This window comes from Bos indicus x Bos taurus, chromosome 17 (assembly GCF_003369695.1).
Source record: "Bos indicus x Bos taurus breed Angus x Brahman F1 hybrid chromosome 17, Bos_hybrid_MaternalHap_v2.0, whole genome shotgun sequence".
In the NCBI taxonomy this organism is placed as follows: domain Eukaryota; kingdom Metazoa; phylum Chordata; class Mammalia; order Artiodactyla; family Bovidae; genus Bos; species Bos indicus x Bos taurus.
In genome coordinates this window covers 26,606,910-26,625,493 of record NC_040092.1, presented here as the reverse complement: position 1 = coordinate 26,625,493, position 18,584 = coordinate 26,606,910, and the positions used below count along the sequence as shown (strand labels likewise).

Genomic DNA, 18,584 nt, shown 5'->3' with positions numbered 1-18,584 from the left:
TCTGTCCGACCTAATATCCATTTACTTTGTTCCTCTGGCTCCTGAATGCATTTGATTTTGCTACCTCTGACACTGTCCAATGTATCTGAGGGGAAACAGGGGAGTTGAAAGAGTAAATCACCCAGCTTTAACAGTTTCCTGTGTAGACTTGCATGGAATTTTATGTTCCCATATAGACATCCCTGCAAGACTATAGAAGGGCCTCAACCCTCCCTCTGGGTAGCCTCACTCCCACCCACTGAGCTCAACTGAAGAACCCGAAGTACTTCCTGCAGGAAGCCTGGAAGTGCTTATACAGGGCTGTCTTGGCCCCGCCCATTTCTCCATATGATTGGCTGAGCCACCAAGCCAGTTCCGTTCCCTTGGCTGGTGATTGGTCTAGGCATGGTCATGTCAGGGGAACCACGGGAAAGAATTTCCTGCCCTGTAAAGACAGAAGTGCCCCCTGCCTTTCCTTTTCCTCCTGGTCTTTGTCAGTGAGGTGTGGTGTTTGGAGCCATTTCAGTCACTTGGAAATAGAATAGAATGCCAAGGGAACTGCAATTGCCACCTAGATCCCTGCTGAAAGACTGAAGTAATCAAACCTGGAGTGAAGCAATTAAATGCCCCTATTTTAACAATACTTGGTCATATTACTGCTTACTTGCAACCAAAACCATTCTAACAGAGACAGACTTGGGTCATCAAAGTATCCCTATGTCACAGACTTGGAAACTGAGGCTTGAAAACAGCGTAGATCTAAGGGTTAAACCCAGGCTTGCCTGACTCCAGAGTCACTGAGCGGCTGCAGCTCAGGACACTTTTCAGACTCCATGGTCCATCTTCACCCTCTCAGTCCTGAGCCTCTTGGAAGCAGGAAGTAGTTCTTGGTCATCCTGGATCCCCAGAACTTACCACATTCTATGAATGAATGAACAAAATCTGAGAAGGCTTACTCTTGCTTCTCTCACCTGGGCAGGAGAGCTACTGGGACAAATGCCTCCTAGCAAATCAAGACGTCTTGTTTAATGAACACATGCTTTCCCGTGCTTCTTTGGCTGCTTCTTTGGGTTTGTCATCAGCAAGGAAACCAGGAAGGATTGAGAACTCTTAAAAAGTGCCAGAGTCATACTATGCACATAGGAGCCTTCTAAGAACCCAATAAAGTAAGTACTATTATCTCCCCATATCTCAGATGAGCAAAGTGAGGCAGAGATATAAAGTAACTTGACCAAGGGTGCACAGTAAGTAACCAGCAGAGAGATGTTCAGCCCAGCAATCAGACCCTATACATCCTGCTCTTAACCCTTATCTACACTTTTGAAGTATAATAGTCTCACATTCCTTTTCTCTGGATATCAGCAGCCAAGAGCCCTGTGCTGAGATTGAAGTTATCAGGCGCATACAAGCCCAGCATCCTCCTCTACCTTGACCTGGAAAGATCTTAAGGAGAATGTAAAGAGAAAGTACCTTGGTTCTCATGCCATACACAGTGCATTCACTAAGTGTTTTCAATAACTTTGGGAATTCCCATTGAGATACGTGTCACAGCATTGGGGTCACACTATGACCCCATGGCTAAATCTGCCAAAGACCCAACTCTGCATTCTAGCTGTTGCCAAGGGAGGTAGCAGAGTTTAGAGCCAGAGTTGCAAATTCAAATGCCTACAGGGGTCAAGTGGAGCTCCCCTGGTGGCTCAAACAGTAAAGAATTTTTCTGCAATGCAGGAGACCTGGGTTTGGTCCCTGGGTCAGGAAGATCCCCTGGAGGAGGGCTTTGGCAACCCACTCCAGTATTCTTGCCTGGAGAATCCCACAGACAGAGGAAACTGGTGGGTTGCAGTCCATAGGGTCACAGAATTGGACATGACTGAAACGACTAGGCATGCGAAGGGACCAGGCAGATGGAGAGACAGGCCCGCCTGGCTGGACACTGGGAAAAGGAGATGAAGAGTCGAGTCTCATCTGAAGGAAGTTCCACCGAGCTGTGTAGAGCTGACTACACAGTGTGTAGTCCACGCCGTCTGGCTATTCATGAGAATTCTGAAATCCAGGCTTCTATATAAAAGCTTCTGATTTTTTCAGCTCCATGTAGGTCAAACAAGACACACTTGTCAGCCATGGTCTGGCAGTTTGCCATCCCTGATCGACTAGGCACAGAAATCACATAGCCTTTACCTTGGTGAGGTTGAATGCCGTCTCCTCTGAGAGGGATTTATTGGGTAAGCTGAGGGACATATTTTGAAGGTAACTCAGAACAACTCCAGGACGCCGGAAGTTTTTCCTCTCCTCTGTCAAGTTGGTTATGATGGGATGGTAGGCATTGGTGGGCGCCTGAAAGAAATCAGTGACACGAGTTCCTGTTAAGAACTAAAGCCAAGATGTCTACAGAAGTTCAGTCTGTCCTTTGGGCCTCATACTTCTCACACCATAATAATCATGATGACAGCACTTCCTATATGCTCTTGTGACCATTTAACATATATTAACGTTTCATCCTTACAACAACCTCGTGAAATACACACGCGATTGATAGATGAAACTAAGCATGGAGAGGCTTATGCAGAAATAAATGAGAGAACTGGGATTTGAACCCAAACAGGTGGTTCTAGAGTCTGTTCCTTCACTATTACATTAAAGTTCTCATGGAAGGAAAATTGATTGATTACAAATGCTCATATCAGAAGGGAACACTTTCTAAAGGAATGGACCCTTCCTCAAACATCAGAAGAAGATGGTGCAGAGAGAAGCTAAGTGTCCAGGCCACCTCCTTCTCGCTCTCCAGTCATGGTGCCAAGTGCACCAAGAAACAGCCTCATGTTGGGTGATCCCTGGTAAGTCTTGTTGACTCCATGTGGGCACCTGAGGCTATAGGTCACGGGGAGCCAAGGGTCTTCCCTTTAGTCATGTTGAGCATCAAGAATTAGTGCTAACGCTGGCTACCAGGACAGAGCCAGTCAGTCTAATGGGATCCCCACTCTCCTGGCACATAGTCCAAGCAAAAAGACATCACCAAGATGGGGGGCAAAACTAAACACATCTGCTCACCATGGTGTTCACTGTGGGTGTCACGGAGAAGCTGGGTGGTGTTGAAGACAGCGAAAGCTGCTCTCCTGGAAAAAAAAAATAATAATAATACTTAATTAAGGACTGAAACATGGTCACTTCGTTCACCTTCAGGAAGGCCTGTTCGGTTTTTTTTTTAACAAAAATCTACCAGTTTCAGACACAAACTAAGAGACACTGAGAACGCTGTGAGTAGGAATGTTTCTGGAAAGATAAAAGTGTAATAAATCAGCCAAATGGGGAGATTGTATGGATTTTCACAGATCAAATTATTTTTCTATTTATAGTCTAAATTGCTTGGAAACACCCTTCAGGCAAAACATCATATAAAAAGATGATTTCATACAAGCTTGCACCAATTTCAAATAAATAAAAAAGCAAAAGAAATGGATTTCCATCACCCTGTGGACTAGTTAGACATAAAATACAGAGGGTTGTGAATCACTGGGCTGGGACAGACAGGGAACCTGGCCCCTTCCCATCCAGCAAGATGACACTGGAACCCAGTCCAGTGGTGGGGAGACCATCTTCTTGAGCCCCCCCATCCCAAGGATTCTATTCAAAGACCCCATGTGGTCAGTTATGAATGCCCACAATCAGAAAGACATCCAAAACCAAAGATGTAGCCATGGGACTTCCCTGGTGGTCCGGTGGTTAAGAATCCACCTTGCAATGCAAGAGACACAGGTTCAACCCCTGGTCTCGGAAGCTCCCCCATGCCACAGGGCAACTAAGTGCTCGAGCTGCATCTCCTGAAGCCCTCTTGCCCAGAGCCCCTGCTCTGCAACAAGAGAAACCACCACAATGAGAAGCCTGCACGCCGCAAGGAAGAGTAGCCTCCACTCACCACGACCAGAGAGAGTTCGTGCACAGCAACGAAGACCCAGCACAGGCAAAAAGAAACAAGACAAAACATGCGCCATGATTTAATGTTTTCTGCCTGTTTGTCACCAGCTAAGGGATTAGGAGAAGGGCCCCCTCCAGACAGGTCACCCAGGGAAATGCTCTCCCTTTGGGCACCTGCAGCCTAGCTCACAGCTTCATGTACAGACAGATCTTTATGCAAAGAACAGGTTCTACCCTGTCCTGTGGGCACAGCACCACAGCAGCTGGATTTCAGCCTCAGTTGTCTGAGCACAGCTGCCCTGAACCCAGCTGAGCTGGACTAAGTAATGGTCCAGGAGCCCCACACCAGGTCTTTAGGGGTCTTTGAGGGACACTTTTCAATACAGGATTTACATCATGGCCTCTGTCTTCAGAACCAAATCCCCAAAGTGATGTGGGATTGAGTCCAGTTCTGGTTCAGTAAAGGTAGGGCCTGAAGCCCCCGGGATACACAAGTATTAAGAGAACACTTCTCCAGTCTCCCAAAATCGCACAGAGCCCTCCCCAAATGTGAAGAGTGAGGGTGAACACACACACATGATTCAGTTGCAGGGACTTCCTGACACACTGCACTGTGGCAGCAGGGGGGTGGAGAGGTGGGGTGGAGGTGGGGATGAGGAGACTGACAGGCCACATCCCTAAGGCCAGAGATGTCCTGGTGACAGGTTTTGCTGTGACAGCTAAAAGGGCCAGGAACATTAAAGCCTCTTTCCAGTGATGCTAAAACAGTAAGCTCCTGGGGAGGCAGGAGTCGTTTGAGACTCTCAATAACACAAGTACAGATGCTATCTTGGTCTCTAGGTGACAAATCTCGGAATCTTAGGCAATAAACTGCTGTCGATTGATATCCTTTTTCGTCCTAAAGGACGGTATATTTTGTCTTGTGTCACCTCTGTGAAAGGGAATGAATTCTGTTTTCTCAGTGAACGATGGAGACATCAGAGGCTGCTGTGGATATAGGCTGGTTTTGCTTGCACAGTGGCTCCGAGGTCAGCGCCCTGACTGTGCTCTGGAGGGGGACTGGTGGGGGGAGCCCTGACCTCACTGCCATTTCAGTGGGGTGGCCTGTGAGCCAGGCTTAAGCCAATCAGCATATTCCACATCCCCACCCACAGTAATTGGTTCGTGGTCAGTGTGGGCCAACAACAGTGATGGCCAGCCGGGTTGTAGTGGATGACAGAAAAAAGAAGCTCCTTGTTTCCTGCTAAGGTTTCGTGGGGATAGGGCGGTGGGGAGGGGAGGAATGTGCTCCTGGAGGGAATGGCAGCCATCCTGGCACCACAAGAAAACAAAAGAAGGCAAAGTCCAAAACAGATTCCCTAGTGACATCACTTGAGCCACAAAAGGTCACATATTATATGACTCCATTTATACGGACTATCCAGGATAGGTAAATCCACAGAGAAGGTAAGTTAGTGATTGCCAGGGGCAGGGGAGGAGGAAATGGGGAGGACAGCTCATGGGGGCTGGGTTTCTCTGGGGAGGATGGTTGCACAACATGTGGACATAGTAAGTACCACTGAATCGTGTACTGTAAAAAGGTGACATTCACACTACATGAATTTTAGCTCAATTTTTTTTAACAAAGTGACTTACCAAGTCCCACGGCTCATCGTGGTTGCATGAGACTTTGAAACCAGGTCTGCCGGCCCACCAGGTCCCTGATCTGAACCACCGCTCTGTGCTGAGCAGGAACGGAGGTGGGCAGGGGTGCTCTCTGAGGGTCCATGGGTGAGTTTGACACGCGGAAGGGATGTGGCAAATATTTGTGCATCAAATGGACCGGGAACACTTGCTTCCCAAAACTTTCCATAACCATCTATCACAAACTTCAAAAATTCCCTGGTGACCAGCGTGAGAATATTCGCTTCAGTGTGTTTCTGGTAAATTATGAATTCCTCCATCTTAGGGAGAAGGGGTTCTAGAAAAAACTGATCAGGACGCATTCACCCTGCAGTACCAACAGCCCAGCAGGAGAGAGCAGAGAACTACCTGCTGCGGGTAAAGGGGCGGTAGATAGGAAAGTCCCCGCCCCCCAGTGTTTACGTCACACCCGGCCTGCAGCCCCTCCCCTCTCACTGACCAATGGCAGCTGTGAAGTACATGGCGATCTCATCCGGTGTCAGAGCCCGTTCCCAGATGATGAACTCGTCAAAAGCTCTGTTCTCGTAGTTCTTGGTCAGGTCCAGCACGAGGTTGTCATTGGACTCCCCGTAGGCAGGAGACGCTTTTCCACTTGGGTCTGAGGTCCTCAGGGTCCCGTTGACGTAGACTTTCAGGCCCTCCTCGGACTTCCATGTAAACAGGACGTGAGTCCAGTAGTGGCCTGGGAAAGAGCAGACACACCCTTCTGAAGACGTGGGTTCGAGCTCCACACTCAGTGGTTATCCTAGTTTTATACACATTTCTCTCCCTTACAATAGTAGGTCATTGGTTGAGTCCTAAGTCATAATATGGGCTTCCCCGGTGGCTCAGATGGTAAAGAAGCTGCCTGCAATTCAGGAGACCTGGATTCGATCCCTGGGTTGGGAAGATTCTCTGAAGAAGGGAATAGCAACCCACTCCAGTATTCTTGCCAGGAGAATTCCATGGACAGAGAAGGCTGGTGGCCTACAGTCCATGGGGTCACAAAGAGTCGGACACAACTGAGCAACTAACACACACACACAGGTCATAATACACATCTGACTTCCCTCAGTCTTAGGAGCTCAGGAAAGAAGTTACTCTCACTCCCCAAAGCCCAGAAGCCTGTTCAAAGATATCCTTTGCCATTTTAAGTTAAATGAAAATAACAACTAATGGTCAGTCCAGTGTGTACATGTCAAAAAAATAATAATTAAAAAACTTTTAAAAAGTGAAAGTGAAAGTGAAGTGAACTCCCCCAGTCCTGTCTGACTCTTTTCGACCCCATGGACTGTAGCCTACCAGGCTCCTCCCTCCATGGGATTCTCCAGGCAAGAATACTGGAGTGGGTTGCCATTTCCTTCTCCAGGGGATCTTCCCGACCCAGGGATTGAACCTGGGTCTCCCACATTCCAGGCAGACGCTTTAACGTCTGAGCCACCAGGGAAGCAAACTTTTAAAAAGGAGAGCTTATTTTAAAAAATTAACTTGTTCAAAAATATTTTTTAATCCAGCCTAGGCCACCCCCAGGCAGGTCAGTGAGACATACCTGAGAGCCTGATTCAGCCCTCAGGCCACCGGTACCCAACTCCGCCCTGACCTTGAGCATGTGATGGCAGCCTGGGGGAGGACAGACCACTCCTGGCTCCTCTAGACCCTTCATCAGGAGCCTTGGTGGTGACTCATGGCTCTGGCATGAGAACCACAATGACCCACAAGAAGAAATTTCGCCAGACTTTGACACCAGTTGGCCCCACAGAGAGCCTCACTTCATTGTGTAGTGAGTGTTCAGATGCAGCCAGTGACCTGCTGCTGAAATAGGCCCTTTATAGGATGTATAAGCAGTTACCCCAGGCTTCTCGCTCAGGATTGGGCAACTTTCTAACCTTCAGTCTCAGGAGAGCATGGATCCCAGATAGGTCCAAAGTATCACTGTCAGGACTTCCCTGGTGGTCCAGTGGTTAAAGAACCTACCTGCCAATGCAGGGGTCATGGGTTCCATCTCTGGTCTGGGAAGACACTACATGGCATAGGGCAGCTGAGCCCATGCTCCACGACTATTGAGCCTGCGTTTTAGAGCTCTTGGGTCAAAACTACTGAACCCACATGCTGCAACTATTGAAGTCCACGAGCCCTAGAGACTGTGCTCTCCAACAAGAGAAGCCATCGCAATGAGAAGCTCACACACTGTAACTAGACAGTAGCCCCTGTTGCAGTGAAAAGGAAAAAAGAGAATGAGTTTTTATCTTTCCCTTTCCTGAGAACAAAGAAGATAAAGGGAACAGTGAGCAGGCCTGAATATTCCTAGTTTTTTTTTACTTCAGTTGCTCTTAACTCTGCATGTCTGTATCTAAGTTCACTCTTCTGCCTCCTAACTCTGCAGAAGCTACAATTCACATTTTTTCCTTTGACTCTATGCTAAATACATCCCTTATCTGGTGTTTATCCTTACAACACCCTTCCCCTTGTAGTTACATATCATAAAGAAGGCCACAGAGCCACCCAACTGCCAGACTCAATGACTGGGTTACTGAAGCCAGTTTATGACAGTCTTTGAAACAATGCAAGAGGAAGAAGTCAAGATCCTCTCACCTTTGTTCCTCATCACTGACTCCTGACTGTGAGCCCTTGCCTTATATAAACCCCTAGACTCCTCATGGAGGCGGGGCGCACAATTCTTAAGGTATAAGCCTACTGTGTTACTTTCTATTTCTTTCAAGCTCTGCTTTCATATTGTTTTTTTATTCAGCTTTGGTGGGTAGAGAAGTCCAGGATTTTGGCTAGCAACATCCCTGCTCACCGCAACTAGAGAAAAGCCCACACACAGCAACAAAGACCCAGCACTGCTGCTGCTGCTGTTAAGTCGCTTCAATCGTGTCCAACTCTGTGCGACCCCAGAGACGGCAGCCCACCAGGCTCCCCCGTCCCTGGGATTCTCCAGGCAAGAACACTGGAGTGGGTTGCCATTTCCTTCTCCAATGCTTGAAAGTGAAAAGTGAAAGTGAAGTCGCTCAGTCGTGTCCGACTCCTAGCGACCCCATGAACTGCAGCCTACCAGGCTCCTCAGTCCATGGGATTTGCCAGGCGAGAGTACTGGAGTGGGTTGCCATTGCCTTCTCCGAAGACCCAACACAGACAAAAGTAAATAAATACATAAATTTTTTTAAATAATAAAAATAAAAATGTTTCTCTTCATTTCATAATTTTTAGAAAAGTATCATTGTCCTTGAATGTGAAAATACCTTCAAGGAACAAATAAGAGCACAATATCAGGCAGAAATATTTACAATTCTCCCCATTTCTCTGGGTAGATGAACAATCAGGGTTCAATAGATTTGACCTTAAAACATACCAAGAAAACTTCTCGGTACCTGATACTGTGTCAGCCCCAAAGGGGCAGGGAGATCAGACTGTTACATAAGAGACTGATAGCAGTTAGAACATGATAAGAGCTGTGAACAAGGTGCAGGACATGCACGTCAGTAAGGAGAGGCGAGGCAGAGACGATTTCTGGCCCTGAGGATCAGAGAGGGCAGACATGCAAAGTTCTCTCGAAGTCTGCATGCACTGAATTTGCCCCTTTTCCAGAGGTACAAGCCTGACCCCAGCTTATAGTACCAGCAGAATCAGGCAGATGCATTCGGTATTCCCTGGGCACCGCTCTCTTCTAGGTTCCTTTCGTGTTAACTCACTTCACTCTCACAGTCGCCCTTTGACCTAATACTGTCACTGTGCTGACGATACAGATGAGGACGCTGAGATACAGGGTGGGTGAGTAAGGCACTTGGGTCCACACAGCTGGCAGAGAGGGTACAGAGCGAGACCTGACCCAGGCTGCTTGGCTCCATGTTTTTAAAAAAAAAAAAAAAATGGAGACACGCAGCCTTCCTTGAAGTGGTCCAGAAAATGAGTTTTCCTTAACTAGGTCAGGGATGTCGTCACTTCCTCCTGGAGGAGACCATTCTAGACTCTCAGTTTGCCTTCCACCTGTGAGATTCCCTTCCTAGTCTCTAGTCTGGACTGGATGCCCCCTCCATGCTACCTTAAGATGCTCTGAGTCCCTGGTCACCTCTCTCCATCTTAGTTCACAGACCTCCAGCCTCCCCCAGGTGCCTGCCCCACACCTTTGCCCTCCTGCCTGGTCAGCTAGGATCACACTGTGCCACCGAGAAAACAGGAATCTGTGGAACAGAACCATGTGGCCTCCCAACACCCACCTAGGAACTCAGGCACATCTGCACACACCCAGCTCCCCGCCCCTCCACCTCCGCTTCCCAGGTCCTGGAGCATCCTTCCTGAATCCCGGGGCCCCTCGCTGCCTGGTGCCCTTGCCTCTCCTCCAGCATCCTTTCTTTCCCTCAATCATCAGCCCCTCTTTTCCAAAGGCTTTTTCACATCAAAGTCGAAACATTTGCAAGTTTGCACCACTAAAAAGGAGGAGGGCCAGAGATGGAGGAAAGGAAAGGAATAGAAGAGGAGGAGGAGAAGGCAAAAGGAAGATGCAGGAAAAAGAGGGGAAGACAGGAAAAGGAGAAACAATAAGCACTGGGCCGAGAGCTATATTCCAGCCTGTGAGCGAGGTATCGTTAATATCTTCACTGCACGGAAACTGAGGCTCCCGTGCACTAAGTAACGTGACGCGGTAACACTGTCTGCAGTCAGACGGAATCCTGGCCCTTAGCTAACCAGGCAGACATCTAAGCAAACGATGCTATCTCACCCTTTCCAGTGAGTCTTCCCAAGCAGCCCCTTGGACGAAGAAGGGGCTCACGTGCCCCAAGGACAGCGCCCCGAAGCTCTACATCCATTGGGTTCATCCGCTTCCTATCAGGAGGTGGAGGGGGCGGGACACCGGAACTCCTCCCGCCTCCCCCGCTCCCCGACCTCCCCGAGCATCTCTCAGGCCAGTGGCGCCCTTACCTGGGGGGCTGAAGCTGGCCTCCCATGTCACGGATTTGTTATGCGTGTATAGCTCCACTGAGCCCTTGCCGCCCCTGGAGCAGACCTTGAACCCGTTGGAAATGACCTGTCCTCCATAGGCAGAAGGGATTGATGTGGACTGTTCTCCTTGTGTCTTCCAGAAAAAAGAGAAGGAGACCCCTGAGGACAGGAAAGACGTGCGGTTATTATTAATGAAAAGTGAATGGGCCTTAACCTCATAGAAGCAGGTCGGTCTCCCTGCTTTTTGATTTTCATTCAAAAGGTAATTTTTTTCTCATTCTAGAGACAATGTATGTTCAATGCAGAAAATACAGACAATAATAACAGGTAATATTTATTAAGAGTTCACTGGGTACCAGACACTTTTCTAAGGGTTTTAAACAAATGCTCTCCTCTTAAATATGGAGAAGGAAATGGCAACTCACTCCAGTATTCTTGCCTGGAAAATCCCATGGATGGAGAAGCCTGGTGGGCTACAGCCCACGGGTTTGCGAAGAGTCAGACATGACTAAACACAGCATATACCTCTTAAAATTTTAATATTACAAAATGAGGTTATCACCCCCATTACACAGATGAAGAAACTAAGGCTGGTTTGCCCAAGGTCCCTAAACTAGAGACCGACTCAGATTAGATTCAAAAAATCTGATGCACAGATGTCATCTATTAAGGCAGATCCTTCCAAAACCTCTTCCATAAGCATTTTACAAAGAAAAGAACCAATTCATACATACTGGTTTATAAGCCACATTTTTTTATACTTGTGTTATCATAGACTCCTTCCAATGTTCATAAATATGCCTTGATGTCATCTTTGTTTTTAACTGTACAATATGACAGTCTAAACGGTTACTGTAGGGAATTCCCTGGAAACCTAGTGCTTAGGGTTCTGCTCTCACTGCAGAGGGCACGGGTTCAATCGCTGACTGGGGAACTAAGAGCCTGCAAACTGCTTGGTGCACCCAATAAGTAAAGCAACAAATAAGCAAGCAAGAACTGTAAAGTTTTTATATGTTTATTTTATTTTTAGTTGCACTGGGTCTTCACTGCTGTTCGAGGGCTTTCTCTAGTTGCGGCAAGTGGGAGCTACTCTTTGTTGTGGTGTGCAGGCTTCTCATTTAGGGGGCTTCTCTAATTTCAGAGCACCAGCTCTAAGCTCCAGAGAAGGCAATGGCACCCCACTCCAGTACTCTTGCCTGGGAAATCCCGTGGACGGAGGAGCCTGGTGGGTTGCAGTCCATGGGGTCACTAAGAGTCGGACATGACTGAGCAACTTCACTTTCACTTTTCACTTTCATGCGTTGGAGAAGGAAATGGCAACCCACTCCAGTGTTCTTGCCTGGAGAATCCCAGGGACAGGGGAGCTTGGTGGGCTGCCGTCTCTGGGGTCGCACAGAGTCGGACACGACTGAAGTGACTTAGCAGCAGCAGCAGCAGCACCAGCTCTAAGCTCGAAGACTTCAGTAGTTGCAGCCCACAGGCTTAGTTGCCCCTCGGCATGTGGAATCTTCCCAGAACAGGGATGGAACCCATGTCCCCTGCATTGGCAGGAGGATTCTCATCCACTGTACCACCAGGGAAGTCCTGTAGATTTTTTTTAAACAGCAACCTCCCCATGACTAAGTCTTTATGAGTTTTCTTCAAGTTTTAATTTCCCAAACCGAACTGGAAACTAAACCTCTCTGCACATCTCAGATTAAATGCCTTTACAATAGATTCCCAGTAGAGCATTTTTAGTCAAAGAGGAAGCCCACTTTGAAAGGTTATGAAACCTATAATTGTTCATTTCCAACAAAGCAGGGCCCATGGAGGCCCTGGCAGCCAAGATAGCTAAGTCCAGCTCCTAATGGTGAAGACCTGACCCAGGATTACCTTGCAGACAAGGGAGGAGGGAGGAGAAGGGGAGGGGGGCAAGCTCCCCAGGGAGGGCTGACAAAGGCCAGACGAGCTAGAGGCTCCTGTCATTGCCCTTTGGAGCCCGATCACCCCCACTCTGCTTCTCCAACTCCAGTAACATTTACCCTTTCTTTGCACAAGAGTAAACTGTGTGAGTGTGAGAGAGACAGAATGCATGCAACCTGCTGGGCACAGCTTGTAATAGCTGGAAATAAATCAGGCAGCCTTGGCCCCCTCAACCTAGTCCAGGCTTCAGGGATGCTGAGAGAGGAGTTACTCAGGGCTGATCAAAACAGGCCCAAGATTGGAACTCCCTGGTGGTTCAGTGGTTAAGAATCCACCTGCCTATGCAGGGGACACAGGTTCAATCCCTGGTCCAGGAAGATACCACATACCACAGACCAACTAAGCTCACACCACAAGTACTAAAGCCCGTGCACCCTAGAACGTGAGCTCCTCAATAAGAGAAGCCACCTCAATGAGAAGCCCACACACCGCAACTAGAGAGCAGCCCCACTTTGCCGCAACTAGAGAAAGCCCATGTGCAGCAACAAAGACCCAGCACAGCCAAAAATAAACAAATACGTTTTAAAAGCTAATAAAGTAATATGTACAGCATAATACCACGTGTCTCTAAAAAATTCATAAAACAATATCATAATTTTTAAAAAAAAAGATGAAACGTGAAATAATAGATGAGGCTCAGAGAGACTGCAGAGCAGAGTTTCAAGTCTCCAGGAGTATGTTCTTAGGACTATTGGGGAAAGAAAAAAGTCCTCAAAAGTGCCCTGGGACACGGGTCACTGCAACTAAATGACAGGACTTTGGTAGGTTGTCCAGAGAGCATCTGGGCTGTCCCAGACACTGTTCTTCTTTGCCTTTGCAAAGGCACCAGGTGGAGGGGAGTCCCGGGCCCGGGGTCCCCCAGGTCTTCTGTCTGCCATCCACTGCAGGGGCACAGAGCCCGAAAACGAAACCCCAAGTCTTCTTGCTTTGCCTGTCCACTCAGAAACAACCAATTTCACAGAGACACGAACACAGCACATTGTGAAACTTCTGTTATGAAACAATGTCCCAGTGGGATTCACAAAAGTCCATTTTTTCCCAAACACTTTGCTGCATTGAAAAATTCCTTTCGCTCAATCCTGTCTTGGTGGAATGTCTTTCTCTCCAGGAAGAAAAATTAAACATAAAACATTCAATTTCGCCTTAGGTAAGGGAAGATCGAAGCAGATGATGGTTTCTACAAGCCAAGCTTTTCATTTTGGTTCATTCGGCCGACAAAATAATCATTTCTCTCTGAGGAACAGCTTGTATTTAAACATCAATTTACGTCTTCATTGAGTCTTCAAAGATTCGCAATGAGTCCTCTAATATTAGTATTTTCAGGAACTTTGCTTCTTGCGCTTGAAATTGTCAATACAAAGAAGAAAAGGCTAAAGGAAAAAGAAGTGCAGTATTGACAAACTGATTCAACACTTTTCTTCTTCTTACGAGCATTAAATCCTCATCCATCCCAAAAGTAAAGAGAGGAAAGTTCTCTCTTGATAGAACAAACAAACAAAAAAAATTCCAGCTGTCCCAAGAAAAGATGGATACATTTGAGTGCATAAATATTATAAAATTCTGCAAGCCAAAAAACTTAAAGCCATGACAAAGTCAAAAGACAAATGACAACCCAGGAAAAAAATATTTGTAAAACATTTAACAAGCAAGAAATAAATGTCCTTGCTATATAAAGAACACTTTAAAAAGAAAAATAAGTTCTACTGTTTAAGAACTTACTTCGTTCAAGATAAAATGTCCCAAGAATTTTACATGAGTTAACTCTTTTAATCCTCCCAACAACCCTGTGAAGTAGGGATTAGTATGGTCCCCATTTGACAAGTGAGAAAACTGAAGCCCAGAGAGGTAAAGTAACTTGTCTAAAGCCACATAGCTAGTGATGGAGTCAGCACTGGAACCAGGCAGTCTGGCTCTGGAATCTGCGACTGTCATCTCTCTATCCTCTCATGAAGATGACGTTCTTTGGGAGAGAGCTCACTTACTGAATTAGACAACAAAGTTTCTCAAGAATTCCATGGAGGAGAAAAATGCCTACAGATGCGGAAGTCTTGCTGTGCACTATCATCTCTGTGTCTGTGCTGAGTGGGGCAGAAGCAGCAGGTAGGAATGGGCAAGGAATCTCTCCAGGTAGAGGACCAGACCCGCAGACTCGGCACCATGTCCTGCGTGTTCATAACACAAGGAGACCCACAAGTGATGTAGCAGCCTGGATATCCATCCTTCCTCACCCAGCACAGCATTCTTGGGGAGAATCACCACCCCCCCCCCACCAACCTCTGTGTCCTCTAGGTCAAGTGGGACTAATTACACAGTGGACTGATTACACAGCCCCAGGCTCACAAGGGCTGGAGCAGTCTGAATCACAGTGACTGGTTCAGGGATGGCCATGCATCAGCTGATAAAATGGACTCCTGGAGGCTGTGAGTCGACATTGCTATCACACCTGGAAAGCCCTCCTGAGAACAGAGCCAAAGTGATGGAGACACGAGCTTCCAGTGACGTCATCTAAGCACCTGGACCCAGATCGTCGTGGTAGACTGAATCTCCTGAAGAAGCCACAGCATCTCCCAGCCCATCTGCTTTCATGCCAATGGACCTTCCCATTCTCTTCCAAGACTTAGGCCAGTTTCTCCACCTGCCCTCTGGCTGATCTGACCAAGAAGAAACAACAGAAGTGGCCCTGGCCAGGTTCCAGAGATAGCCATTAATTGTCCGGAAGCTTCAGGTTTCGGCTTCTTGGAGCACAGAACAAGTCCAGGCTCTGCTGGTAGAGAAAGAAACCACATAGAGGAGCCGGAGGTGCCAGATGTGAGTGAAGAAAGTGGTCTTGAGAAACCAGCTCAGGGGCACCTTCCGAGGACCCAGTCCTGGCTGCCATGGCTATAGCCATGAGAGAACCCTGCCAAGGCCCAGAACTGTGAGAGGTGATGCTAAATTGCATTTCACTTGTTAAGTTTGGGAGTGCTTGTTATGCAGCAGTCGATAACCAGAACACAGTCTTATTTGGAGCCTCTCAATAAATCCCCCGAGCCTAGCTGAGTTGAATTCCCATTGCTTACAAACTTTCAGCTGACTATGACTGTCCATAGAGGATGAGTCCCCTTCCTGACCCTGAAGGCCACCAAAGGCCACCACAAGGATGTGCACATGGCTTCCTCACTCCTTCCTGACCATCACTTTGGGTGACAGATTCAGGGGGAGGGTGCTGGGGAAGCTGCTGCAGGGTGAGCAGAGGGAGCAAAGTGAGTGTTAGTCACTCAGGTCCAACTCTTTGCAACCACATGGACTGTAGCCCACCAGGCTCCTCTGTCCATGGGGATTCTCCAGGCAGGAATACTGGAGTGGGTAGCCATGCCCTTCTCCAGGGGATCTTCCTGACCCAGGGATTGAACCTGGGTCTCCCACATTGCAGGCAGATTCTTTACCATCTGAGCCACCAGGGAAGAGGGAGTAAGGAGATGCTCTATTCTTTTCTGTTTCCAAGAGGACTTGGTTCAAGACAGAGGTGGCCCTCAGCCTATGTGAGACACATGTCCACCTACAATGTGATAGCATGAAATGAGCTCATCCACACCTGTCAGCCACCTGAAAGCAAGTTTCCATGAGAACCACCCAGAGCCTGCAGAGCAGGCTCAAGAATGTTCTGGAGTGGGGAGTTGAGGGCATGAAAACCAAGGCCATCCCAACAGGCATAAGAAAAGATGCTCAACATTGCTGATTATCAGAGAAATGCAAATCAAAACTACAGTGAGGCACCATCTCACACCCGTCAGAATGGCTACCACTGAAAAGTCTACAAATAACAAATGCTGGAGAGGGTGTGAGAAAAGGGAACCCTCCTCCACTGTTTGTGGGAATGTAAACTGGTACAGCCACTGTGGAGAACAGTATGGACGTTCCTCAAAAAACTAAAAATCAAGTTGCCATGGGATCCAGCAATTCTACTCCTGGGTCTGTATCTGGACAAGTCTATAACTGAAAAGGATGCATGCACCCCCGTGTTCATTGCAGCACTATTCAGAGTAGACAGGACATAGAAACGACCCAAAAGTCCATCCGTAGATGAATGGGTGAAGAAGACAGCCCCTCCCCCATCTTTAAACCATCTCCACATCTCTGACTCTGCCCCTCTGCCCTCTCTCTTTATAAGGACTCCTGTGATGTCTCTGCCCCACACAGACAATCAGGACAGTCCCCATCTCAAGTTCCTCAACTTAACCACTCAACTTCATCAAAAAGGGTAAAGAGTACATGGCATCACTGTGTATTACTTTTTACAACTGCCTGTTCATCTACAATTATCTCAAAATAAAAAGGATCTCATAAAAGAAAATAAAAGAGATTTTGCTGGGTCGGGAAGGCCTTTAATCTGATCTGGCTGGTTCAAAGTCCAATTTTATTACAGCGTATCTCAGGCATGGGAGTTGGATGTTCTCCCAGTTTTTGGTCAAGAGAGCCTCCAGAACTGGGGCCTTGGTTTCTTTATTTGTAGAAAAAATAGAAGACATCAAGGGAATCTACCAACTGTAGGATTCTAAGCAGGTTTTCCATGTGGTGTGGCCACTGTGCAGGAGGAGAGGAATGTACAGGGTTCTGATAACAGAGCATCTCTACGGAGTGGCCGCCTGCTGAGTGCTTCTAAAAGAGCACAGGCTGGGAGACAGTGATGGGGAGGTTTGGGCTTTCTGGCTAAGCTGGGAAAAGACCAGACACCTCGTGGCAATCAATCAGCAAGCTTCTGCCATCGAATCAGATTTCTAACTCTGACTTTTCTTAAGACCCTAAAGTGTATCTGTACCTCCCCATTTCAGCAGAGTACAGGGCAATATGATGATTTCTTCCTACATCTTTCTAAGAGTTGATAGTTTCAGTCACTCTGGTCTTGGACAGATTCTCCAAGAGAATTTTAGCATATCATCATGCCTTTATATGGGCTTCCTGGGTGGCTCAGATGGTAAAGAATCTGCCTGCAATGCAGGAGACCTGGGTTTGATCCCTGGATTGGAAAGATCCTCTGGAGAAGGCCATGGCAATCCACTTCAGTATTCTTGCCTGGAGAATTCCATAGGCAGAAGAGCCTGGTGGGCTACAGTCCATGGGGTCACAAAGAATCAGACACCATTGAGCAACCAACACTTTCACTTTCATGGCTTTATACAACAGGAATCACAGTATGAGATACTAATCCCTTCTCAGTCATCTTTCAGTTCTGATTATGATGAGAAGAAAGTCCATTTGTATGTAAGTAACAATTGCTAATCCCTGTTTTAACAAAGAAATGCCACATCTCGAATTCAGAGCCTCTGGTGGGAATTGGTACCCACATGGAATTCAACAACGCAGGAATCTTCCACTTAAAATGATAATTGGGTTTCAGTTCTTGGGGATGATAAGTTTCCTTTTCAATTGAATCTAGTGAGTGAGGGAAAGTCGCTCAGTCGTGTCCGACTATTTGCGACACCATGGACTATAGTCCATGGAATTCTCCATGAACCCATGCTAGAATACTAGAGCGGGTAACGGTTCCTTTCTCCAGGGGGTCTCCAAGGGATCTTCCAACCCAGGGATCGAACCCAGGTCTCCCACATGGCAGGCAGATTCTTTACCAGCTAAGCCACCAGGGAAGCCCAAGTTTTATAGTTCAGGTGCTACGTGTATACGGTAAAAAAAAAAAAAAAAAAAAAAAAAAATCGTAAAAGAAATTTAAAAGTGAGAAAAATTTGAGAATCTTAAAAACTGTCTTAAAAACATTCTAGCTTGACTGGAAATTTAGATAATTGCATCATTCAACCTCAACCAATTAAAGTAAATAACCCACCCTTGGACTTCCTTGGCATAAATACATCCTGCCTTGCTGCCTTCATAGTCTATATTATATAAGCTGAGTTAAGGGGATGACATGCCCTTTTTTTTTTTTTGTCCACATTAGGGCTGTAAGGATAGAATTATGTCTGGCTGTGTACATTTCTTCAGTAAAACTTTCAAGTGATCTATTCTCACCTGTTCTCAAGAGTGCAGAGACCCAGGTGCTAAAACACAGTCTTAGGAATGGCTCCTAAGACTTTCTTATTCATCCTAAAAATCAGAGAACAATTGAGGAGCAAAGTGTGAGGCTATATATACATAGT

The 18,584-nt window shown here is 47.1% G+C and overlaps 1 protein-coding gene across 2 annotated transcripts in view; it reads right to left on the bottom strand.

Annotated features, from left to right (window-relative positions):
- ADGRD1 (adhesion G protein-coupled receptor D1) overlaps nt 1-18,584 on the bottom strand; it is a 176,253-nt gene that overhangs the window by 136,950 nt on the left and 20,719 nt on the right. For both annotated transcript variants that reach the window (XM_027567068.1, XM_027567069.1), the window contains 4 exons: nt 10,474-10,653; nt 6,014-6,256; nt 3,028-3,092; nt 2,158-2,313 (listed from right to left, as the gene is read on the bottom strand). In XM_027567068.1, the coding sequence (XP_027422869.1) occupies nt 2,158-2,313; nt 3,028-3,092; nt 6,014-6,256; nt 10,474-10,653 (644 nt within the window). The remainder of the gene's footprint in view (nt 1-2,157; nt 2,314-3,027; nt 3,093-6,013; nt 6,257-10,473; nt 10,654-18,584) is intronic.